Below are 26,224 nucleotides of genomic sequence, written 5' to 3' on the forward strand. Positions count from 1 at the left end.
CATTAATTCTTATAGATAATTCTGTCTTCTAATAATTATAATAAAAATGTAAAAAATAGGATAGGTATTGGTTTTACTTTAAAATTTTTAATTTTATTTGATATCATTGATTATAGATTAGAATGATTGGATATATTATCAATGATATTATTATATTATATAATAATAAAATATTATTTATTTTATATTACATTCTTAGTATTTACTATAGATACAATTGTTATATTATTATTTATTATAGTCCATAAAAAAATGTCTATAGATAAATTATAGCTATTTTTAGTGCAATATATAACAATCAAAGATTATATATAATTTTTAGATCTTATTTCTTATTGACTTTTTGTTATGATATTTGAGCTCTAGTCTAGGAATTATTATAATAATATTTCCTCAAATATAAATGTATCATTTACGTTTGAAATGGCACTCATTAATTAACCTATTGGACATCAGACACCAGTTATTGTATAGGTATTGATTATTGTTATTAGTAATATTAATCATTAAGATTTATTAGAATATTATATTAATTAGAACGTGTATGGGTGTATGTATGCTCTGATTAATTTGTCATTTTAATTGAAGTGTATTAGGTAATAAAAGTAATAATAAAATATTATTTATGTTTCAAAGCATATATTTATTAAACAATGTTAAGATTGTACTATCGTGCCTATAATATACGTATAACAAATTGGAACAACAATTACACTTAAAACGTAAAAAAAACAAATAGGTAGGTTTTAGATAATCAAGATACCTTTAATAATTCATTAAGATGACTAATGAATTAGGTATTGGCGTATTGAGTCATTTAAACTTTTAAACTGGAATTTTAGGTTCCTAAAATTTCCTGAACAATTATAGGGTGCACCTACTAGGTATCGATACTAATCACTATAAAGCATTAATTTTATTTTGAAAAACAATATACATATCCACTAATAAAACATACATTTTGATAAAGTATTTATTTAGGTACATCGTACATACATAATATGTTACTTTCCACAGTCTTGTACAGAACAAATACAATATTTTTTATACTAATAGTAATAAAAAATATACCTATCTCTATAATTTTATTACCCTTGAAGTATAATTACGTCAAAAACTAAAATCAGGGACGACTTCAAACCATTTTTTTTTTTGAGAGAACGGGGGCGGGGCGATAGCCCCGATCGCCCCCCTGGATCCGCCACTGGAAAATACGATAAATTGTCAATAGATTTTAGTCAATTTTAAAGTATCATCAAAGAATTAAGAAATATGATATTGTATAATAACAATCAATAGAAGGTATACCTATAGGTACTCGAAAAACATATGTGAAAAAATATTGTTAATTATCTGTGACATAATATTTAGTATTTTTGATTTTATTGATCTATTGTTATAATAATTGTGATCATTTTTTTTTTCGAAATACAAAAATTTACTATCTGTATAATATACAATAAAATGCGTAAAATAACTAATAAGTAAATTTGAGGGAAGTAGGAAAGTTGCCAGTGGCAGCACCTAAGAGTATAAGTATAACACCTATATAGTATCTATTATACAAACAATTTATAAACAAATGGATAATTACCTATATCACAATACTTAAATTTATTTAACCATTTAAATTATTTTTTTATTTTAGAAAAAGGTTCAATCTAAACATAAATAAGTACTTACACATTGTACATAGGTATAATATTTAATTTTTGATTCATATCAATTCGTTATATTATATATGTTTAGGTATAGTTATGTACGCAATATAATTATATAAAAATATAAAATATAAATAAATAAATATTGTTCATTTTTTTTTTTTTTTTAGAAGATTTTGGTGGTTTGGAAGTTTCCGCACGAGGGACCAAAACTAGGTGCAACGTTGGTTTATTATAAATGGTATCCGTTGGCGGTTCAGATATTTATTAAGACTTCTCAGATATCAATTAAAAGCAAAATTACCATGATCCAGTTAAGTATTTTGTTATAAGTAATAACTCGCCTATTATTGATAAGAAAGTTCCTATCTACAGAAGTTGCGAAGTGCAAAGTGCAGAACTGCATGGATATACCTATAATACCTGGTACACTTACTATTATACCTGTATCTATACTTATACCTGTTATATATATAATACATGATGTCATGATATATCTATCTACATAATTTAACAATCTATGTTTAAGTCATAATAGCTATATTGTATAAGATTAACATTTAACTGTTTGTTTGAACGAATAACATACCTAGGTATCACAGTGAAACTTCTATATAGTGGGCAGTCATGGGAAATGTCCTTTTTAAGGAGTTGAAAACTATTGAGGAAATATTTATATAGTGGACATTTGTGAGGAATGACCAAATGTCCACTATAGGGAGGTGCAATTAAGGAAAATTATTAAGTACAACAAAATATTGGTATTACATAGGTACCTACACATATTAAAATCGGTATTATTTATTATATTTAATTTATGAAAAAGTTAATTATTAGATATGTATTAATGTATTATAGACTATATAGTATGTTGAGTCTTGAGTGTACTTTAGTATATTATATTTTATTATTTATTATAAATATATGTACATTTATATACTAAAATTGGGTGTTTATATATTATATACCTACTTAATATGTGTAAATCATTTTTTTTTTGTCTTATATAATTAGGTACTTAGTACTTACTAGTTACTACTACGTTATTCTTTGCTACTACTACAGAATAGTAAAGTAAATAACCGTGCCAAGTACCTACTACTTACCTAGTATTTATAATTGTTCTGTGATAATAGTGTATAATATACGAAATGCAATAGGTTAATAGGTACCTATAATATTATGTACATAGGTAGGCATAATAATTAATTTGTCAATAATTCGATTACCTACATATTATAAAATTGATTGTACAAATTACATTTATATTTTTATTACAAATTTATAAGACGTATAATAAAATCAAGTAAAAAAAAAATTATAAATGTTAATTATTTGTTTTAAATCATGGTAATTTACAAATGTGTGATAATATGAATTTGGCGGTTTTCTTTTTCATATCAATATTTAAGCTGATAAAATTAAACTAGTAAACTACCTATATTATACTTATTTAGATAGCCGCGGACCTAACTCATAGAAATCTATAATAGGTTATTATTGTTATAATTTATAACTTGACAGTTAATTAATTAAAAAATTAAAATTAAAATGTATTAAATTCACATACCTACCTTAACGGCTTAATACAACTTTTTGTATTATTATTTTTGTCAGTTCAAGTGCGTATTATTTTTGAATGTGAAGTTAATAGTGTTATAATAAATATTTCATACCTATCTAATATTTAAAATTGTTTGCAATTGTTCGTCATTGAGAGAGTTAGAAACGTAGTAATATTTACAACTTTGAACAACGAAATCTGATTTGCTGAAGATATTGGTTAAAATGTCTACCGATAACACTAATTTAGAAGAGATGGTCGAGAAAACACTGGAATCCACTGGTGTCTTGCCTAAAATGAGAGTTAGTAGATAATAATGATTAGTTAATACTGCATTATAACTTACTTTATCGTTTTATTTTTTTTTTGTTAATTTATTAGGCCGAACTTCGAGCAAACGTTTTTCATGTTCTTGAAAAAGGTTCTTCATTTCAGGTATAAATTTAACACTTAAGTTAAATTATAATATATATATAGTTAAAAAAGGAACAAAAAAAAAACATGACTGAATATTTGAATAATTTACATTTCATATTTAGTGTTGTAGCATAGAGTAATATAGAGAACCGCCATATTATAGTTCTTATTTCAATACTTACTAGTCTGAGCTATAAACTTACTACTCAGTACTTAATATTATATATAAAAACTGGTGTCTTTATCATTTGCCTTAATATTAAAATAGTATAAAACCACTGGTTAGTTATGTTGTAGAGACTACAATATAATATTTATTAGAAATGTAAGTAAATCATTACCACCATAGGCGTAGGGTAGTTAAATTTTTTGGAGGGGCTGTTGTCCTCCTAGGGATAGACATATACCAACTTGTGGGGGGCTTTGTCCTCTTCTACCCCAACTAGTATAAATCTGCAAATATACATCATAAAATACAAAAAACTTTATTATTTTTTATTTTTAGTTCTCCAAACTAAATAGCACTCATACTTTAAATAATAGCAATATTATAGTGTATCTAACTAGGTATTTAATTAAAAATAGGTATCAAGTTATATAATAACTTTGTATCAAAGAGTTGCTTACAATATTTCCTAAAGTGCTGGTTAATTGGATAACAATATTTTGGAAGGCAAGACAATGAGTTTTTTCCATTATTCCTAATATAATGTTCATTATATCGTTTAGAAATAGAGAATATTTCAACATTTTTTATAACCTTATATTATATTAAAATTTTATTGATAGACGAATATAACACACTATTATATAATATTATAAAAAATTTAATGAATAGTGGCATAAAACATAAACAATTATTTTTATCAATATAATTTTGTTGATCAACGACAATAATTATTTATTTTAAATATTGTAAAAATTATTGAAAAAATTAGATGGCTCAACATTTTTGAGGGGGCTATTTTTTAAACTGGGGGGGATAAGCCCCCTATACGTCTATGATTACAACTATGTTACTAAGGTATTTAATTAGCTTAGGATTTCTTAATAATAAGTATGTTTAAGAATTTATTACAATTTATCTTATTGTTTTTAGCCTGTAGTTTATGTTCAGTTAATTATTAATTATTGTTTATTTTCTTCCAGAATAAACTGTATACAGACAAAATTAAAGACTTTGTTTCTAGTAATAATGGATCATTATTGTTATCTTTAGTTAAAGATTTGTTTGAGTATTTAGATTTAACGTTTACAACATCAGTATTTGATTCTGAAACTGGGGCTGCGCATCATTATCAATACAAAGATAAAGATGACATTTTTGAAGAACTTTCTCTTTCAAAGGGTAATAATTATTATATTAGCTAAGTAACATTTATATATTATATAATTTAAGGATAGCCAGCTGTTAAAACGTGCTATACTAAATTAAGTATGTATTATTTAAAAAAAAAAAATGAGCTCAAAATTGTTAATTTGTTTGAATAATCACACAAATTATCAAAATAGATGGCAAATACTGTTTTTGAATTAATTTTAGTATGATTTAGATTTGAAGTTTATTCTGCTATAGTTGTATGTACTAAAATAAAATATGTTTAGTATGCTAATTTCAAATTCTATTTTTATAAGTATTTAATATTATGTTTATAGTCACTTTTGGTAACTTCACAGTTAATTTTAATTTTTTTTGTCAAAATATTCAGGTTTTTTTATAATTGTTTTGATTATATTTCATTATACTATCTTAAATAACTTAAAATTTAATATGTATAATGTATATTGTATTAGGTATTTAATTATTTAAAATCAAAAATAAGTTTTGGTCTTGCTGTAAGCATTTAAAAATAGGAATATTATTGATTTATTACAAATGTATATTTTATAATTTATTTTAGACGATCAAAAGCCATTATTGTTACAAATTCTTGAAAATTATCAGTCACAATATAAATCAACCAATGAAGTCATTAAGGTTTATTATAAAATATAATGGAATTTTCTTTATTTTAATTCAAATAATTTTTCTAGCATAACGAAACACAACATAATAATATAACACACGAGGTATCTTCATTAGCTCAAATATTAAAAAATAATACAGAAATAATAAAATCAAAACTTGAAAATAATAAATCATTAAGCTTATCACCTGTTAAAACAAAATTGTTCGAAGAAAATACACATGACAGTCAAACAGGATTGTTGTCACCATCAAATCATAATTTATCAGATAGTATACAGTTAAAAGATATTGAAAGCTCTGGTAAGTGTATTTTTTTATTAAAAAATTGAAATTATTTTCTATTATTTATTAAACCTATTTGAATTAATTTATTGTTCATTTTCTCTTATGCACATTAATTGAAATACTAACGATGTAGATTGCATATTTTAAAGTTCAATTTTTACAGTTATTATATAAACATTCAGATATATCTATTATATAAACTTTTAAGTAATAGTTAATAATCTTGAAAACAAATTGTTTGTTTTTATAGAGAGTTTAAATAGTTTAAATATAGAACAGTTATCACCAATCAAAAGACCACCTGCTATTGATCAAAATGAAAACACGGATGAAGATATTAAGTCTGATTTGAAAAGTAATAAAAATGAATCTAGCTTGGAAGATATTGAAACTGATGAAAATCTTTCATGTGGTAATGATAGCCTACCGAGCACTGATTTATCTGTAAGTTAAATATATTATAGTCTTATAGCAATATTATAAGTAAAAACAGTAAAAATTTCAATTGGAATGTATAAAAAGTAAATTAAATATTTTTTTCAAAGTAGATTATATGAGCTGTATAAAAATAATTTTTTAATAAATATTTTACAATTATTTTTTTTTATTTCAGACCCAGAATGGCAGTCCTGAAATGATAAGAACACATAACATACATCTTTGAATATTTCTTTGCAAAATAACAAGATTTTATACTTCTGATGTTTATTTTTTACTTTTATACATTCAAAATTTTTGAGGTATTTAAAAATTAATTACAAATGTAAATATACAATTAACCGTATATATGACAGAAAACTATAGTAACTATATAATAACACTCATTTAATGCATTGCTTCAGTTTAATGCATATTTTGGGATTCAGCCATAAGTCGTTCACCAAAGGACTTGGAAACTAAACTAACTGTTTCCATATAACGGTCCATACACATTGAAACACATTTCTAAAAAAAAAAAGTTATTAAAATTGCACTTAATTAAAATGTAATATATTATTATATTGTAAAATATTTACTTGTTCTGTACTATCTAGTGAAGGCCCTGGTTTTATGATGCATTTGTTGAAACATAACCGACTCATTTTCTGGAATCATAAGATTCAATTGTTAAAACATAACATTGTTATTACATATTTATATATTATAATAGGTCTCATCCATGTATTCTAAAAGGCAGTGCAACAATAATTTTATTAACTCAATTGATTTTAGGTAAGTTAGGTTATATTCTATGCTTTTAAATTAAATATCACATGTATTAAAAAATTATATTCATAATGTGCAGGGTTCTATACTATGTAAGACTATTAAATAGGTATTTATTAAATAAAAATTACATTATGGTTTCACGTTACACAAACAACATTATAGTAACAATTATTATTATTATTTTTTTGTCTTAATAAAACCTATAAAAGGTGTCACTTATAGTTCATCAAAATTATCAATGATACAATGATGAGGATAATACATGGTTTATTTTATATGTAACCTTTTTTCAAAATATACCAAAAAATGTCATAGCCACATGAGTAATAACAAAGGCTTTGAACATCATAAGTAATAACTAAAGATATTAGATAATTAATATAAATATACATTTACAAGTTGAAAATAATATACATACCTAGGTTTTTTTTTTATATAAAATATTGTATCTATCAACTATCTTAATAAATTGTACAAAGAGGACTATTTAAATTTATAATTAAAAGACTTCTTTAGATTAAATGTTGGTTTTTAAATGATTTTTGGGTAATTTTGTTTAATAATCAAAATATATAAATAATATTAAAATGGTATGCTCAAAGTAAATTGTTTTCCTAAATTATTCGTTGATTGTTAAATCGTTTTCACTTATAAATCTTAGAACACTATTTACCATTAATAACAATTCTATATTTTCCAATGCCACTTGATGTTTTAATTTTTCCACGAGTTCATCTTGTGACATCTTGGAGCCATCCATGATGATATATTATGTTAGTTAGCTGAAAATAACTAAGATATGATTTGATTTTAGTGGATTTAAAATAATCACGTTTAAAAAAATATTTGAATTTTAGTAATGTTATACTATATAGTATGGTACCTGATTTAAAGAGTTAAGAAACGTATGAAACCTTTATATATTGAAATAAACGAGATATACAATATCAGTAAGTTCAATCAGTGAAGACAAATTTGATAAAATAACATAACCTCAATTGTTAATGTCAAAGACGTTCTATGTACCGCTGAGATTCTAAACTCAGCCGCTGTTTTAACTGTTTTCCAAATTTCCAATTTTCTTTTCATAATGATGAAAATATCCAATACAGTTGAACATCGGTTATAAGACTTTATAGGAAATAAAAAATAAAAACAAATAATAACCATCACAAGTTCAGACAGTGTTTGCACTATTTTACTACTTTCTACAATTATACATATAACAAATTCAATAATCACAGTGAGTATTTTCGTTAGTCAATTTTCTTGATTTTAATAAAAAAAAATAATATAAATATGAGAAACATATTGGACAAAACGCTGTTCACCACAATTTTTAAATATGTTATTGAATTGATGTTCTTTAGTATAATCATTTCTACAGAGAGTAAAAATTAACAGCCAGCAAGGTTTATATTTTCAAAATAATATTATATAGCCTAGCTGTTAGTACAGGACAAAATATTGACAAATGACAATCTTTTATGCACCCGTATTGATTTCTAAGTGAAATAAAAATAGTTCACAATTTGATATCTTATTGAATACCTACATAAATATTTGAATAGTAAACATTATTTGGAACAATTGCAGTTTAGCTACCACGGGATTTTTCGATTTCTTTTTTGGAAACATTTATTTCAACGAGTTAAGAACGATGGGACAGAAATTTATTTGCGCAAATCATTTTTTTGGAAGTTTGCGATTTACGTTTTTATGCATGCACAACGCTGTAGGTATTTTATACTGCCGCCCGCTGCGTCTATAACGAATTTTCAATATTTTTTTTTTAAGATCAGTTATATCAACGTTTTAAAATTTATACTAATAATATAAATCTGAATAAACTATTAGTGTTGAAATTAAATTTAAAATACATATAATTCTTATCGTTTTTTGAAATTTAATTGAACCGATAGGTACTTACCGAAAATATCGGGTACACAAATATAAATTAAATCGTAATTATCGTAATTCTCAACATTCTATGATTTTGTAGGTATATCTCCAGTACTCTCGCCTTCAAATGATTTTATCTAGGTTTTAAAGTAAAAACCTGCGTACAGTTAAATATCAAGTAGGTATCCATGGCGGCTTCCTTCGCCTACCAGCTCCGGTCGTCAGACTTGGTCCTCTAGACTTCAAATTTGATGGGGGCTCGGCCTCCAGTTTACCCTCCCGGGGGCTAAGATAGCCAATCTAGAGGGAGGCGGTAGGCGACCCTTTCGGGGTCTTAGGTGGGAGCATATCTGTAATTATTCCCATTATTATTATTATGCTATTAAATATTGTAATTACCTAACATTAATTTATTTCCTAGAATATGTATCTAATATTTATTTATTATATTATATTATGTAATGATATTATTCTTTATTTTGTTTCATTATATTTTAACTGTTGTTATGATTATACGTTAACATTTGTAATTATTGCGTTTAATGCAATACTGTTAAAGACAAAATAAAGTATAAATCTAATGATATTTTATTACCAACATAATTAATAATCTTAACCTAATTAAAAAAATACCTATATAGTATGCAGATAAATCGATACAATTTTGTTAGATTTTAAAAGCAGTACCTATTTTACAAGTTATAATAATAATATATAAACAATATAGTACCATCTACAATTCAGACCAATCTACCTTCTAGGTACATAATATTGATATCATATTCATACATAAGCAAGTTATAATAGTATATTTATTTTTATAATTTTATTTATGATATCCATTATACTTATATAATTATTGTTGTACAATTATTAAATTAAACCTCCTAAAATGCTACATAAAACAAATTAAGAGGATGCCATCGCCATGTGTTGTTCGTCTTTGCAAGCATAGAACAGAAAATTGTACGTTCACGATTATCAATTTTACATTGTTATATGATCCAAGTTATCTACAGGCTTTTATTGATACTTTGATTACGAAACAAGTTATGATCATTTTAAAACTATAATTTTCAACATTTTTTTTAAATGATTATATAACTTGTTTTAAACTAAAATATCATTTAAAACTTCTATGATATTCTTGATCTTATATTTAAATTTCATAATAAGTTAATTCATTCTAAAAATGGTTATTATGAACGTAACATGTGTTTTGTAAATAATGCGTAGGACATGCAAGATAGAGCAACATGAGCGGATGTGGCGTTCTCTACCATTTAAGAACCAGTCAGTCGATATAATATTATAGATATCTATATTTTAATAAAAGAACTTAATTTTTTCTTTGTATTTTGATAAAAATAGCTTTTTATTAAATACATTTTTGAATTGAATTAAAATATTAAAAAAATTAAATTATAATTTTTAAACTTATACAGAAATGGAAAGTGATTTAAATACGGCATTGGCTGTTACATTAATACGTAACAAACCTGTTGGAATGGATATAGTGGATTATGTTACAAGTGTTCAGTCAAACATCATGAAAGAGGAGACTGATTTGTTTTTTCAGGTACGTAAGTTTGGTGGATATTTGTTATAAAATGTCTATTACTTAGTATAATTAATCTATTTACAACAGTTTTAAATGCTGGGTGGACTAAAACATGTTTTAGTTTTATATTGATGTGTTTCTTTTTTATAAAATCTCTTAAATTGTTTTTTGTCGTCACTTTTTGTAGCAGCAAAAATGATTTAATCTTTAAAGTTTAGGGTAATTTTTTGTAAAAATTCGATCTTGTTGAATATTGATACTAAAGTGTTACTAAGTTGGCAGTAAGAAATTTAAAATTACTTTTTTTAATCACTGTACAGTGTACACGCTGTACCTAATTATAGACAAAATAAATTCGGTTTTTTTATTTCAATTAATGTAGGGAGAATTATAGACTTGATATTTTCATTGAATATTTGTTACATAGGTAACATTTTATAGATATAGTATGGTTTTCATTATTTTAGCTGTTTTTAAGCAATTCAAATGTTCGATTTTTTTTTATTTATGTTGATAACAATAATTATCGGTTCTTATACGAAAATAGTTATAGTTAAATTTGAATTCAATGATAGTTTTTAGTCAATTTAAATGGGTGTGCAGTTCTTTAATTTGGCACAGTGGTTATAATACACGTAAACATGCCAATGTATGTCATACAGCTATAATAATAATACAATATGTGGTGTATTTTGAGTAAATAATAGTTCAATCTACCATATTAATATTAGGAAAATAAATGACTTAAAGATTTTTGAATACTTTATAATACACTAATTATAATTAAAATATATTTTTTTAAAGTTAATGGTTATTGGTTATGATATAGAACGTTTTTAGCCATGTAGTTATTTTACGTTTGTTTATAGTTGATAATGTTTGTACTTATTTTCAAAGGAATTTTTAAATGATTCTGAACCAAATAGACTGTTTAATCAACAAGATATTAAAGAAAATGAGTCTCTGTCTCTGTCATTTATGGATCATAAAAATCTTGAAAAATCATGTATGTATAAAATATAATATAAGAACATATAATAAATATTTTGATAAAGCTAAGTGTAAATTAATCCATTTAAACCTATAAACTATTATGACTGTCAAAAAAGTTGGTATTGTATTATATATTATACTTTGTAATAATGATTAACAGATTTTACAAAATCTAATCTGTTAATATTGTTATGTAAGTAATAAATAAATAATAATTAATCGATTAAAATAATTATGTATTATATTTATATATAGTATGCGAGGGCAACTGGTACATTTTTTAAATGCCGAAAACAGCCTTTGAGGGTAATTGGTCAACACTCAACTGTAATAGTATATTGTAATAAATTATTGTTTTCAATTGCGTAAAAAATAATAATAAAAACAACAGGCGTAAACTATTTTGCTGGTTTTGTATCGATTCTGCCAGCTAGCGCGGTTTATACTAACTACTTAGTACTTACCTATAGCAATTGCTATTGAAATTGATGAATCTCCTAAACCATATTATTTTTCACAAAGAGATATCCACCAACTTTAACAATGCATCTAGTGGGATCGATGAAATCCTGAGCTAAGTTGAGAAAAATGAGACTAGTTTGTAATACCCATTTAATAAATATTGTAGGTTCTAGGGCTTCTTGCGCTCGAATTAATCCATAATTAACGTTATTAACGTAACACCCATAAACTTTCATAATAATGTAAATAATCGAGACCTATATACTTAACTCAAACAATTTATTTTCCAAAATACATGTATTCATCGAAATATGAATTTGTGTTATGCTATTATCCTGTAATCCTCATCATTTTAGAACCTAATCGGGACAAGGAATGTATTAGTTGTACCATTTGTGTTTTTATTTTAAATTCTAAGCGTTCCTTCTCAATATTTTGGGCCTATTAGGTATTTAAATGAAAAATAATGATTTTTATTGCAATTTTACGTTATAAAATAAATTATTACATCCTGTAGTCTACAGTGTAGACAATTAAATTTTTAAAAATGTTTGACTTATAAGCAATCCATATCATGTATATTTATCTACACTGACTACACTCGGTGTAGGTACTATACGTATGATACGTTGGTAATGAACTAATGACATACCTAGTTTAAATAATATTATATGATATAATATTTTAATAATTATTATACAATTAATTCGACTTACTGAATCAATAAAATACTTCTAATAATATAAATATAATATAGTTTACAAGTAAAAAATATACTTAAACTATCTTAAAACAAAGATGCTACTAATATATTACTGATATTACTGATATACACACAAATTACTGTGACCAGCGTAACCCATATATCCACGATGATGAAATACACTTGAAACCAATCCTTTGAGAAGTCAATCCTTTGATTATTTTTTTTATGTGATGAGTTATTTTTATTTGTACATGTTCGTTGTTGTATTTAATTCAAGTATATGGTTTGTTTTTTAATATGTTAATATCCCGCCTACATATAATTCATACGTTGTGCCTGTCCAGCATACTTTTTACATTGCATGGTATAATATGTCTATTCACAGAAAAATGTGATAAATAAAAACAGATTTTTTTTTTAGATAAATATGAATTGAATAACTAAACAAAATATTATAGCCCAGATATTTTTGGTAACATTAAACAATTTATAAGATATGTGATCCATGTCATAGGCGTTGAACGTGTTAAATAACAATAATTATTGACAGACATAGAATATTGTATACTTTTTATGTGAAATATACTACTTTTGGTTTAGAAAATTATTTAAATGGATATTTTGTAATAATATTAATACGTTTTATGAGATTAACTTTATCATGGTGGTTTATTTGACATTTATATTAACTCGAATAATAACGGTTTTAAGCACCTACCTCGTAAATTAATTTTTAAATTTTTTATTCTGGTGTTTGAATATTTAAATAACTAATAAATAAATAATTTGAGTACAAAGCCTAATATTCTGTTCAGTTTGTTTTATTTAAATAATTATAATTGCATAATAAGATATTAATAAGATATTTCAAGAATATAATTTAACAAATAAATGTTTTTTTAAACATTTTACTTGTTCATTATTTTTATATTTATTTTTATTTTTTATACGTGTAATTTAGATTTAAATTAAATTATTAAATGTACTATACTATTTGTACTAATTTTAATACTTTAAGTATAATCTTAGTTTAATTGGTATTAATTTTTAATATATTTATATTTTTATTTATTTAATTGTTAATAACATAAAGGACAAAGTTGAGATAATGACCAATGATCAGTCAATATGGGACAAAACTAGTTTATTACGTCATAATGATCATTTTATTAATTTGATTGCACTATAGTTATTTTTGTTACTAAAAAAGTAAAAACATATGTATTATTTTAGATACTATGCCACAAGACAAGAAAAAAATCAAAACTGACAATGGGATTTCTTCAGTTAGTAACTGTCCATCTAATTCAATTCAAAAATCAAATACATGTTTAATTCAACCTGTTATCACAATGAAAACTTTAAACGAGATGTCAAGAATTACAATTGATTCTGGTTATAACACAAATGATTTAAAAATGAGTTTTCTGGATATCAATCTTAAACCTACTGAAAAAATGTCACAGTCAATACAACAAGCTTTAGATCTTCTCATTTATACATTATTTGATACTTCAAAATTATTAGAAGCAGTTTGTAGTTGGGACGATTATAATAACCTTGTAAGATATTTTGTTGACTTAGTAGCGAGTATTGCAAAAAATGATGAATATTTGTTCACTTGCCGAGATGATGTGATGACATTTGTTCAAAATACGGCATTTACAATTTTAAACAATCATCACTTATATAACGTAAGTCATACTACAAAATATATAAAAGCTTGAATTACTTAAATAACTTAAATAGAAACTAAATATAATATTAGGTTATCACCTTTAATGATCTATCAAATTAAGTGACCAATTTGATTACTCTTATTAGATATACATTAATTTTTAACTGTATGAAATATTATTGCAAAAACAATATATAGGCTTATTAAATTTCGAATTTAGGATACCGGACGAAGTCATGGACTTTGGTGTTTTGGTTTTTTCAGAATTACTAAATAAATATTTTTTTATTTTTGCTGCTTTATTATGATTTATTTTTTTTCCTATTAGAAGTTCATTACCAGAAATATGTCTACTTACTCAATCATATTTTTGTACTTAACAAACATTTTTCAATTTACCTAAATATATTTTTCATTTGTTTTTCGTTAATTTTTAAACTAATAATCAATATAACTTTTCAATATTTTCATTTGTTTAATAACATATTTTTAATCAATTGTCATATGATTAAATATTTACGATCATGGGTGGTTACTCGTTTTATATACACGGTTAAAAATTAAAATAATGTACCTATTGCCTACCAGTAACTGATTAAAGTATCCAATTATATCAATTAGTATTTTTGTTCTTAGTACGTTATTATAATTAATATCTATTATATCGGTTTGCTGTGTATAATTCAGTTTTATAATGGGGTTATTAAATTGTATGAGTTATTTTTGAGATTTTATTGACTCTAAAAATCACGAATTTTCATAATTAAATTTTTTTTTCTTATATTTATTTAGTCTATTCATGTCGAGTACCAATGTAATCTACTCGCTAAGTTTTGCTACGACAAATATATTCGATGGAATATTATAAATTTACTTATAAATCGTCTTAAGATTGATGTTCAGATCGTGCCCAGTTCCTGTTCACTTCGAAGCATATTTTACACTTTTCACTTGATAGATAAGTTGTTACATAAAATTGATTTTCATGTTACTAACGAGACGGCCAATAATAATAATAATTTAATTGATTTGTGGAAAATAAACCATACAAAGCAAAACGGAAACGAAACCGAAACGATTGAACAAATGTTAAAAGAATGGAAAAATTTGTTGGAACATATTTCAATGGAAGCTTTAAAGAAAAATGTATTTTTATTAAGTATAAGAGCGAATCAATGTTTAGAGGCTTTAAGGTTAATACAACCTAAGTAACATAGTTATTTTTGTTTTGATACATTTAAATTTGATTTAATGAAATTGTAGGTATACGATATACACATAATTTTTCATATGTTTTTGTGAATATCTTATAGCTATAACATATAAATACATCAACATAAACATAGAACAATTTTTATTATAATATAATATAGTTATTTATTTGCAATAAAGAAATCGATTGTTTGTTTCACATAAATATATAAAATAAAATGTATGGAATAACAATTTATGTACAATTTTTATTTAGATCTAGTAACTATTCGTTTATGGTATGGTTCAAAAACGTAGATCTGATTTATAGGCAGTTTATTTTGTCTCTTAATAGATTTTGAGATTCAATGGAATCGAAATTGGACATTTTTGAATGGACTCCGACTCGCTGGATGTAACGATGGCGAATCGGAAGGTAAATGTTATTTGTCTTCATGGTCTATGCTGATCGAAGGCCTCGTTAGTTCAACCATAGGAACATTGTCCTAAAACAGATGCAAGATTTAATAGGTACAAAAATAAAAAAAATGTAAATTATATATTTTATTTATATATACTACTATATATATATAACTATTAACTACAATATAGTATGCATTAAATTAATTGTTTAGTGAGAAATCATAAAACGTAGTTATTAACGTAGGGAATTTGTAATTTTAAATTCATTTTAATGTGTGTTGTTATTTTTTTCATTAGTTGTTTTTGGAGGTTTATTTTGTATATATTCACAATTTACGTATTTCGGTGTACAAGTAATAAAAATCATGGATATTCTATTATATTGGTTTTCATGACTTACAATTTGATTGGTAACATGATTTATATGCAGTGGAGCTGGTACGTATGTAGTGATAGGTGAGCAGCCATTACACGTTCGTTTTAACGTTGCTTTGTGTTTGGTACCATCACACCTTATTGCATATCTAAGTTCTTCTGCCATTTCCGTACAAACAGGTAGTTGCTACAATTTATATTTAACAAAATATTACTCATGGAATTAAATAAGGCTATTACGTCAAATGAAGTTTATATTAAATACTTGATCTGTTGACTTTTTCTTGGAATACCAGCAGAATTCTAATATTGCTATGATAACAGCTACAGTTAGCCCACACAAGACAAATACAAACACTCCACCTAATATTAAAAGTTTAATATTATTGATACGAGTAGATAATATGTAAAATTTTTTATTGGAAATTTAATTTTAACTAAATTCTTAAGTTTAAAACAAACAAATATTTTTAATACGAATTTAGCATTAAGATCTTTCCATAATTTTTTCAATTAAACAATATGAGTAAAATTGAATTAAATTTTTATTACTAGGTAGCTAATATATTTATATGAATTAAATTGTATATTGTTTAATTTCTTTATTTAAATATTAATCTAATCATTCTTTATTATGTTATTGTTGTTGTAGGTATTAAAAAAAATGTAAAATGTGTGCAATTTCGAACATATTTTGGTTAAAAATCAATCGTGTAGGAAAAAAATTAAAGTTGTTAGTAGGTTAATTTTTTTATCAATATAATTTATAACCAATAAATTTAATTTATTAAGATAATAAATTGATTTTTATGTGTTTCTATACTTACCTAAATCATTAAGATCTAAAGGCTTTGGTTTGAATTCTTTTACTTTCTCATCTTTGATACATATATCGGCTGCATTTTTCCACCATTTATCATATAACATTTGAATGACTCCTTTTTCTTGGAGTTCTAGAACAGCTAATGATAGTTTGTCTCTCCAGACTGAACCTTTCGGTGTTGCTATTCCGTAACCTTTAGAATCTAGAAGGCCGCTGATTTGCGTTAAATTGCAGTCTCTTTGTACGGCATAATCTATCATAGTTGATTCCATTAAAAATGCATAGTTCCCCCCTAGTACTTTTTTTGTGCCTTCGTCGTAAGTAGATACAAATACCGATTGATGTTTCTCCATAAACTTCCACATTTTTTGATATATTGGTATTTTAGAGTCCTGTAAATATAATTGTATTATGAAAAATGTTTTAAAATTAAAAAGGTATTCGTTATTTTGTTATTCAGAATTTGACAGTAGTGTAAAAAATAGTTCATAACATTAAACTTTAGTAGTAAGCATAGTATTAATTGAAAGTCTATGAAGTAAATGAACAAGCAATTTTATAGAAATTCTGGACTGAGTAATTAATAGTGCCGCGTACTTACATGGGTGAACACATACTTGTACGACAAAGTGGCGTTAAGTATGTTACTAGTAAGAAGTTATTACGAGTGTTACTAGTGTATAAGCTTATGTCATGGTTGTTGGTTAGTCAAATACAATATAGTTGTGTATGCTGCCAAGTTAATGCGTTATGCGTATTTGCATAACAATTTAATGTAGGATAATTAAACAGTTTAACTATTAAAATTATGCAGTTATGCTGAATTATTTTATAAAATATAATATTTTTTGTATATTTACTCTAAAAAATGACATGGTCGATCCTCCTTCTAGTGTTCCGTATGTTATTTTTTCTTGCGACGATAATTCCGCAACATTTTGTATGGGTTTTTGTAGCCGCTCAACTGTTCTTAATGCTGTTAAGTTAGCAGTGTAAGATGGTATTATTATAATTGTGAAAAACCACCAAATGCCTCCTAAAATTCTAGCGGATGTAGCCTATAGTCAGATAAACAAAAATGTAATAAATCCATTGTTGAAAAACAATATAATTTTAATTTACCTTTGGAGTGATGCCTGCATCCTGTTTCAATGATACGCCAGCGACGAACCAAAAACAATTCGAAATAGTAAAGCGGCTCTCGCGGTAATTTTCTTCAGTATGTGGCCGCCATTCGTACGGGGAGAATCTGGCCAGAAAAAACAGCGAAAAACTTACTGCCATATAGGCGAGAAACATAAAGCTCCAAACACTGGTCGCTAAGGGATTTAAGAAAGCGAACAATTTGGATGGTTCATTACTTGGAACCTGCAATAAGAATAAAAAACAAACTGTTGTTTAAAGTTGTGGTTTTGTTGATTCTATTTTTATTTACAGGTCTTTGTTGTATTATTTTTTACCACTCATGTTCGTGTAATAGGAAAAGTAAATTAAGCGTAGTAATAAAACGCTCTAGAGAATCGCAAACTTTTTAGATTTTAAGTGATGATTGTAAAAGTTTGCTGTAGTTTGTTATTATTATTATTTTTTTTTTTACCAAACTTTATGATGTATTCTTTACAAAATAAATTAAATTAATTAAAACAGTCCTTAACGATGTATTAATTAGATTCTGTACATTTTAATTGATTTATCAGTTATTTTTTTCAGAAGTCATATATTTTGTATTTACTTATACTATATTGCTCACCTACCTTGAATAATATGCCTATCCCCATGTTCATAAATGGCTTAGTGAAGTCAACAACACTCTCACGAGCATAGTTAATAGTCATCGAACCCATAGCTAAGTCTGCTTTCTGAAATATAAACAAATTTTTTTATAGTGAATATTGTATAATTTGTTACTTAGTGATGATTAGATACCTTGTCCATTAGTTCTCTAACAATACCATTCCATTGTTTAGTAATGGGATCGTAAGCTCCATATTTATTGTCAGGTACTAATGTAATTGCATAATGAAATCCAACTTGTGATGCTATTCTATGTAGTAAATCAATACAAAATCCTTCGTATTTTGAATTTCCCGTTAGGTTTTTGTCCTCTTTGATCATTACGTAAGGTTTTTCCTATATACGTAAATTGTTTCAACAATTATTAGTTATTAGTTATTAATCAATTGATTCTGAGAATTTGAACTCAGCCCAATTACTAATTAATATAATACCTAATCAGTAAGTCATATTATTGGATTTATTAAATCTTAATAAATTACGTGTAACCCACAGTGAAAGTATTGAAACTTGAAACTTATTTATTTTACGAATGTTTATTTTTACCTCAGTTTAAGCTGTCAATTTGTGTGCGTATTAAAAATTAATTGAAAAACTTTATAAGTATACCAATTAGGGAAAATTATTGATATCTGTAAACAATAACTATTGTACAATTGTATAGTACTTAATAACTAATAATTATAGTATTAATTAATCCAACAAAGCCCAACTAAAAAGTAATGAAAAACCATTCATATTAAACTTTTATATATATTTTTTAGTCTGTCTAATGTATTATTTATAATTTGACAAACTAATCCAATAAATTAAAATGATTTGATAAATTGTTAGTATTGTATCTATACATTCATTAATGAAAATTGTAAGTTTGTCAAAATTTATTTTTTAATTTTATTTCACAATATTACTTAATGATTGAATAAATAGAACCTAAAATTTAGTAAATCTTAAATTTACGAAGAATAGATAAATACTTTTTACCAGCTCATTTGGACTCAGTAATTATTTGCAAAAATAAGAGTTAGAAATAAATTATCAACTGTTGATATACTGTAGATTGAGAATGGAAATATTTCAAAATAATCAGCATAGAAAATGTTGTCACATTAGCTGCACACAAAATATAATATTATGTGGGTACTAAATAAATAAAATACTATGAGTGCAGTCTAAGAATTATTATTTAGGTTGATAGTAATTTACAATTATTGCATTGTTAGTTAAGTACGTATATTACTATAAACAGCAGTACTATTACTACTTATATAGATTAAAATCGATGAAAAAAAAAACGACACGCGTATTTTTAAAATTGTTTTCACGTTGGTGGTATAGTTAGACACCTACTGTGTGTACTACTGTACCCACCTATTGTTTTTATGAGTATAAATATATGATTTAGTAGCATGTAGTATTTTTATTCGAGTTTGATCCAGAATTTTCTGGAATATGGCAATATGGGTTGTATGTTAAAAGTGGCCAATGGCCATGTTTTAATATATATTTATCATTAAAAACTTAAAACTTAAACAATATAATATAACAAAATATTAAACACACTTTTATCAATATGCCATTAAATCATGTGGTTTGTCTCTGATTATTAGATTATTAAATGTGAAAATAGTTTATCGTTAGTTGGAATTTTACTATTATCAAACAAATCAAACGCTGTTTGTAATTTAAATGTATTTTTTATATGTACAGTGTGTTCTTGTTTTTATCAAAGAACACTGTCAAAAAATATCGATCAACATTTACATATTTTGTATAACATTAAAAGAAAAAGGAATATATTTTTTAAGGTTTAAGTTGTTTTAATGACAACTTATATTTGTATACAACTTCATTCATATTTAATAGCAGAATACTATTGGGTGTATTTCGAATGACGTATTAAAAAATCGAATTTCGAATAATTAATTAATAGGTACTTTATAAGTATTTGAAGTTAGGTTACTGGACTAGAGCAGTAGAGTATTCTTAGTAACAAAATGGGGAGTACTCCGCATGATGTTTGTCCACTACTTCGCTTATTTAAACTTTAAACAAGTACTTGCAATGCAATTAATTAACTACTCATTCGAAATTTTATCAATCTTTTAATTTAATTTTGTTTCTCATTATTTTATGTAATGAAATACTTTAAAAAATAATTTATATTTGTATGTTTATAATTATGAGTATGCATATTGTCATGAAAATATTAGCTAGGTTCAATTTATTTAGGTATAATACTCGTAATATGTTCTATTAGGTACATACAATTATTTAATATGTTATAAAATTATAATAATAATAATAATAATAATATATATATATATATATATATATATGTATTATAATTATACGTCGATATAGTAGATAACACTAATTTTTATTTGCTATTTTTAGTGTTTACTACCTCCCACTCTCATTGATTGAAAAGTTGCGGGTAGCCTTTGTAGTTTGTATGCATATCGTCATGTACGTGAACGTTCACGAAATCGTACTGACACGATTGCGTTTTCTTTTTATCCCCATCATTTATGGTTATGAAATGTTTGAGATATTTCAAACCGACTTGAATTTTAAAACGAATTAAAAATATTATATCTTTCTTTGTAATTATTGTTGCAAACCAATATTAGATTATTCGTGTTAAATAAAAAAGTACGCGAAGTACGAACGCATACACTGCAGATTTGTGTGTATTGAATAATAATAATTAAATAAATCAACTAGGTTTTGCATTTGATGGTGTAACATTATACTTAGGTTTTTCTAAAAAAAAAATATGTAATATCTTATTAACGTAATTGCGTATGTGATCAGACAGTGTTTGCAAAAGGTGACTGAAAAATTTTTTCTACGTACGATTACTTATTCAGTTTCAGCGTCTTAAAATCGTTTGTTTGGAAGCCAGATTAAAAATGTCTAAATAATATTTATTTTAAAATTTTTAAATGTTGATGCATTCTAAGTGATATAGACATTGTACTGGAATAAAATAAATAATAACACGATGAATGAAGCTACGTGTAGTTGTATTAATCCGAGGATTAAAACTAGATGTTGGTAATTTTAAACACAAAAATAAACTATTATTTTTCATTAAATAATTTTATTCATTTAAATGTGTTTCAAAAAATATTAACTGTAAAGCTTGAAAAATTGTATTGTTACTTAAATTATTGTTTTCTATATAGTAATTCAATTTTCAAAATATTTAGACACTTTAATTTTTTTTTTTTTCAGTTTTTTTTCTATAAAAAAATTTAAAAATGGTTAGCGAGTGGTTATCACTCTGCTGTACAGTAGCTATTGAGTGTGTTACTGTTTTAAATTTGAATTTAATGATATATCATTGTATACAAAAAATACTTCTATGCGGAAATGATTTGATAGAGCGTCATTCTATATCACTGAGTACCTATATTTCATGATATTTTTTTTGATAAAGTTATTATTAAGTCATTTATTTTTATTTGAGTATTACGAAAGGTTGATAATTGTATTCCGTAATAATTGTATTTATTATGTTATTAGTATTATTATTATAACTAACGTATTTATATCATATTATATCAACTCCAAATTTAATAGATCTCTCTGTAAATGTCATAAGAAACAGTAAAATAGATTCATAGTATAAATAGATAATATCATAAAATAAATTAAAAACGTCATTGCTCATAGTAAAATTCATAATAATATAATAAACGTAAAGTTTTAAGTCCCTACGAATGTTTTTGATTTATAAAAAAATAATTAGCATAGTGTTATTCATTGTTAAAATACGATATCTTATAAAAATTTGAAGTTCTTCAAATGTCTGTAAACAATTATTTTGTTTGTATATTATTTTTATATTTCTTAGTTTCAGTATTAAATATTTATGAGAAACATTTTCAAAACTAAGCTACAAAAATTAAATATTTTTTAAATTCTTTACTTTAAAAATACTCGTAGTTTGTAATTTTCGTGGTTTTGACAAATTTTATAAAAATTTGAAAAATGTATATAAAAAATTGTGCGTAAAGATTTTTAATAATTATATACAGATACAAAAATAACATGTGGTATTTTGTATAAAAATTTAATTTTAAGAATTTTGACTCATCGAAAATTTTTTTATCGCCATTAATAGAAAAAAATCGAAAATTGCTCATGCTTTTAAACAGTTTAAAAAGAGAAAATATTTTAAAGAATTTTAAACTTTCGGAAAATGAACTACTTATTAGAAATCTTGTATTCAATTTTCAACTATTCATACATTTATTGTCTTCGTTTATATATATATAAAAGAAAATTTCAATCGTCTATAAATAGATTTACTCTCTCTCTCACACACACACATACACACACACACACACACACATACAAATCACATATCATTGTAATATTAATATATTTATCGCTTTGCTCAAAATCTAAAATGTAATTTAAGGTTCTTCATAAATTGTTACTAATCAATTAAATAATAGTTTAAACTTCAAAGTTCATACAATTTTAAATAATTAAGTCATAAGTTACTTGTAGAGTAATTTTAAAGTATATATTATTTAGAGTTGTGTGATAAATTCATATTATGTTGACGTAATTTGTTATTTAAATGAAAAAACAAATACACATTTTTCTTCTAATAATATTAGTTATTTAGTTGTTATTTAAAAAATATTAATTACATAGACTTAATATTTACATAAAATATTTATACTATTTACTAAACATGAAATTATTTTCAAAATCTTTTTGGCTATTTATTAGAATGGCATCAGAAAAAATTAAATTTTTTTTATTTATATTGACATAATTTTTGTTTATCGTTTAAAAAGCTTTATTATTTAATACAAAGTTCCTCACAAGTGTTTCTTTCTCGAATTAATAATACCGAAAGCACACAGATTGAATAATTTTTTATAAACGTTTAAAGTTAAAATGTTGAACAAATCGAGCATTTATACGAAAAAACAACAATTTTCATCAAACACTTATTGTTATTATAAAAAATATAGAGATTATATAGAGATATCAGAGATTTGTAATTTTTGATCATCGAGTATTTGATTATTTTTTCTATACATAATCAAATTTTCAAAATATTCAGCTTCATTTTAAGTTTTTTATATACTATATGCACTAATTTACTCCGTTTTACAGCACGTCAATAATGACTTGTAAGCCCATGACAATATTATATGATATAATATTATAATAATTATTATAAAACTAGTTAAATCTATCGTATTATTAGGGGAATAAATTACCTATAGTAGGCACATAAATATATTATAAAATATCATTAGAAACAGAGGCTGCTTGTATCCGTTCAGAACGGTTTTCGTGTGCTGCAATAGTCTGTATCATTCAATTCAAATTTAACACTGCCGTAATGCAATATTGACCTCCTTAAAGCCGAGGTACAATTGAAACTTACAATACAATGTTGAGCTGAACGACCTTCTTGGTTTTTAAATGTTTTAATTATTTTTTTTTTTTTTTTTAGAATTAGGTTTCAGCTGACTTTATCGTGTACGGCCGAGGGTTAATACGTACTTATCGATTATAATGTGCGTGGGTGTGTTTGTGTTAGGTTTTACTACGACGGCTGACTTTGATTTTGAAAGCGCTTTGATTTGTTGCGGCTTCTTTAACCGAATTCCATCGTCCGGTTTGTATATTATGTAACTGCGTCCGTATATACGAGTAATATTACATAAATAGATGTACGGCACATCACACGCGTTGCCCACACGAATACAACACGCACGTTTAAGTACGTTTTGATATCAGCTCGGTAAATTATTATTTTTCTTGTTCATTCGCGGGCTTCTAAAATACCTACATATATTATGATTGTACCACGCAACAACAGCTATATACTCCGCATTATTTATGATTTCTTCGGTTATTTTATTTTTTTTTTTGTTTATAACATATAATGTATATACGTATAATTTACTGAGCGCGTGAGACACGCATTCGACCGCATCCGCGAACGCATTAAATTATTGGCGTTATTATTTTGGAGATATCTAACACGGTTATATTTCTATTTATATATAACATATATATATATATATATATATTATGTGCAATATATAGGTGATGTATATTCCTAACTCGTGTATTGTAAGACCTTTTGAAGGCGTCGGTACTATTTCTTCGGGCAAACTTAGGATTATCTTTGATGTCATATCCCACCTTATTGTTTAAAATAATTATATTTCCATTACGCAGCCGTTATTAAAGAGTTATTTGTCGAAAATAATAATATTCTTCTTCGTTTCGTGCCATGTCAAAACGGGCTAAATTGAAAAGCGTCTAATAATATCCCACGGCCATGGCGAAACGGTTTCTATGAAATTGTTTATAATAAAAACTGTTTTTCAAATAGGAACTCTAATTATTTTTGATAATTTATTTGATCACTGTTAAATCATTTAATGGTGTTAAGTTATCGAATTTTCGTGTGACTTCGAAAATTAAAATCTATGGAACGAGCGATCAAGTTAAACAAACACTCGATTCGTTTACTTTGCAGTAGTATACACTTAACACTGATTTGGTAATAGGTATCATAATTGTGTGTCGATTATTACACTAATGCCGCGTCGCATAAATAAATAACAATCATTAAACATTTAATGATTCAATATTGTAAGTTAATGGTCCATTCAATTTAAATGAATCATTAAATTAATTAATGTAATGTTTATACAGTCTGATATAATAATTATGTTATTTTTTAAATAAAAAATTTTGATTCAAGTCGTAGACTATTTCGCAAAATTATATTATTTAATATCTAATGCCAATAATTTACATCTGATTCAGGACATAATTTATATGATATAAGTACTTGAGTTTAGGCGCACAAATATTAATTATAATTTATATTATATATTATTTATGTTAAAACTATATGTGTCTAGGTCAGGCAAGGTTGCAGAGTGATGTGGGCATATATATATATAAATATTATATAATAATGGTTACTGATTAGTTGTTTGGATACAAATACTTATCAGAAAAATTGGTAAATTAAAGGTGCAATTCTTCCTTGGAGAATCGGATACAGTGTTTAAGTATGTTTGTTTTTTTAGTATTTTTTTTAAAAATTAGATTAATAATGGATTATAACTTTTTAGTTATAATATACGTTTTAAGGACGATTTTCTCAATCAATGCTAGTAGAAATGCTGACACGAAAAGAGGCACGTTGA

At 25.0% G+C, this 26,224-nt stretch overlaps 4 protein-coding genes across 4 annotated transcripts in view; 2 read left to right on the forward strand and 2 right to left on the reverse strand.

Annotated features, from left to right (window-relative positions):
• Window positions 1-3,107: 3,107 nt before the first annotated feature.
• LOC132917213 (centrosomal protein 43-like) lies at window positions 3,108-6,907 on the forward strand. The gene is made up of 7 exons (XM_060977830.1): window positions 3,108-3,527; window positions 3,607-3,660; window positions 4,792-4,990; window positions 5,544-5,620; window positions 5,677-5,911; window positions 6,147-6,340; window positions 6,510-6,907. The coding sequence occupies exons 1-7, from the start codon at window positions 3,450-3,452 to the stop codon at window positions 6,558-6,560; spliced, it is 888 nt and encodes a 295-aa protein (XP_060833813.1). The 5' UTR covers window positions 3,108-3,449; the 3' UTR covers window positions 6,561-6,907.
• LOC132917214 (mitochondrial import inner membrane translocase subunit Tim13-like) lies at window positions 6,585-8,090 on the reverse strand. The gene is made up of 4 exons (XM_060977831.1): window positions 7,989-8,090; window positions 7,779-7,897; window positions 6,913-6,981; window positions 6,585-6,841 (listed from the first exon to the last, which is right to left on the reverse strand). The coding sequence occupies exons 2-4, from the start codon at window positions 7,863-7,865 to the stop codon at window positions 6,740-6,742; spliced, it is 258 nt and encodes an 85-aa protein (XP_060833814.1). The 5' UTR covers window positions 7,866-7,897; window positions 7,989-8,090; the 3' UTR covers window positions 6,585-6,739.
• A 2,173-nt stretch (window positions 8,091-10,263) lies between these two features.
• Window positions 10,264-15,734, forward strand: LOC132926352 (uncharacterized). The gene is made up of 5 exons (XM_060990707.1): window positions 10,264-10,300; window positions 10,453-10,586; window positions 11,466-11,574; window positions 13,963-14,423; window positions 15,200-15,734. The coding sequence occupies exons 1-5, from the start codon at window positions 10,264-10,266 to the stop codon at window positions 15,617-15,619; spliced, it is 1,161 nt and encodes a 386-aa protein (XP_060846690.1). The 3' UTR covers window positions 15,620-15,734.
• Window positions 15,541-26,224, reverse strand: part of LOC132923268 (glutamate receptor ionotropic, kainate 2-like) — a 154,572-nt gene continuing 143,888 nt past the window's right edge. Inside the window, exons 9-16 of the mRNA XM_060987143.1 lie at window positions 19,146-19,349; window positions 18,974-19,078; window positions 18,342-18,587; window positions 18,080-18,277; window positions 17,224-17,611; window positions 16,662-16,759; window positions 16,422-16,583; window positions 15,541-16,104 (exon numbers count right to left, since the gene is read on the reverse strand). Coding sequence (XP_060843126.1) covers window positions 16,042-16,104; window positions 16,422-16,583; window positions 16,662-16,759; window positions 17,224-17,611; window positions 18,080-18,277; window positions 18,342-18,587; window positions 18,974-19,078; window positions 19,146-19,349 — 1,464 coding nt within the window. The 3' untranslated portion in view covers window positions 15,541-16,041. The remainder of the gene's footprint in view (window positions 16,105-16,421; window positions 16,584-16,661; window positions 16,760-17,223; window positions 17,612-18,079; window positions 18,278-18,341; window positions 18,588-18,973; window positions 19,079-19,145; window positions 19,350-26,224) is intronic.

This window comes from Rhopalosiphum padi, chromosome 1 (genome assembly GCF_020882245.1).
Source record: "Rhopalosiphum padi isolate XX-2018 chromosome 1, ASM2088224v1, whole genome shotgun sequence".
Taxonomy (NCBI): domain Eukaryota; kingdom Metazoa; phylum Arthropoda; class Insecta; order Hemiptera; family Aphididae; genus Rhopalosiphum; species Rhopalosiphum padi.

What these genes read in the sequence shown, in the direction of transcription:
- LOC132926352 (XM_060990707.1), top strand. Translation starts at nt 10,264, where the DNA reads ATGAGCGGATGTGGCGTTCTCTACCATTTAAGAACCA. An exon ending in TAAAAATCTTGAAAAATCAT is followed by an intron (nt 11,575 to 13,962) that starts GTATGTATAAAA and finishes GTATTATTTTAG; the next exon opens with ATACTATGCCACAAGACAAG. An exon ending in ACAATCATCACTTATATAAC is followed by an intron (nt 14,424 to 15,199) that starts GTAAGTCATACT and finishes ATATTTATTTAG; the next exon opens with TCTATTCATGTCGAGTACCA.
- LOC132917213 (XM_060977830.1), top strand. Translation starts at nt 3,450, where the DNA reads ATGTCTACCGATAACACTAATTTAGAAGAGATGGTCGAGAAAACACTG. An exon ending in GTGTCTTGCCTAAAATGAGA is followed by an intron (nt 3,528 to 3,606) that starts GTTAGTAGATAA and finishes TTAATTTATTAG; the next exon opens with GCCGAACTTCGAGCAAACGT. An exon ending in AAAAGATATTGAAAGCTCTG is followed by an intron (nt 5,912 to 6,146) that starts GTAAGTGTATTT and finishes TTGTTTTTATAG; the next exon opens with AGAGTTTAAATAGTTTAAAT.
- LOC132917214 (XM_060977831.1), bottom strand. Translation starts at nt 7,865, where the DNA reads ATGGATGGCTCCAAGATGTCACAAGATGAACTCGTGGAAAAATTAAAA. An exon ending in ATATAGAATTGTTATTAATG is followed by an intron (nt 6,982 to 7,778) that starts GTAAATAGTGTT and finishes TTATGATTCCAG; the next exon opens with AAAATGAGTCGGTTATGTTT. An exon ending in CACTAGATAGTACAGAACAA is followed by an intron (nt 6,842 to 6,912) that starts GTAAATATTTTA and finishes TTTTTTTTTTAG; the next exon opens with AAATGTGTTTCAATGTGTAT.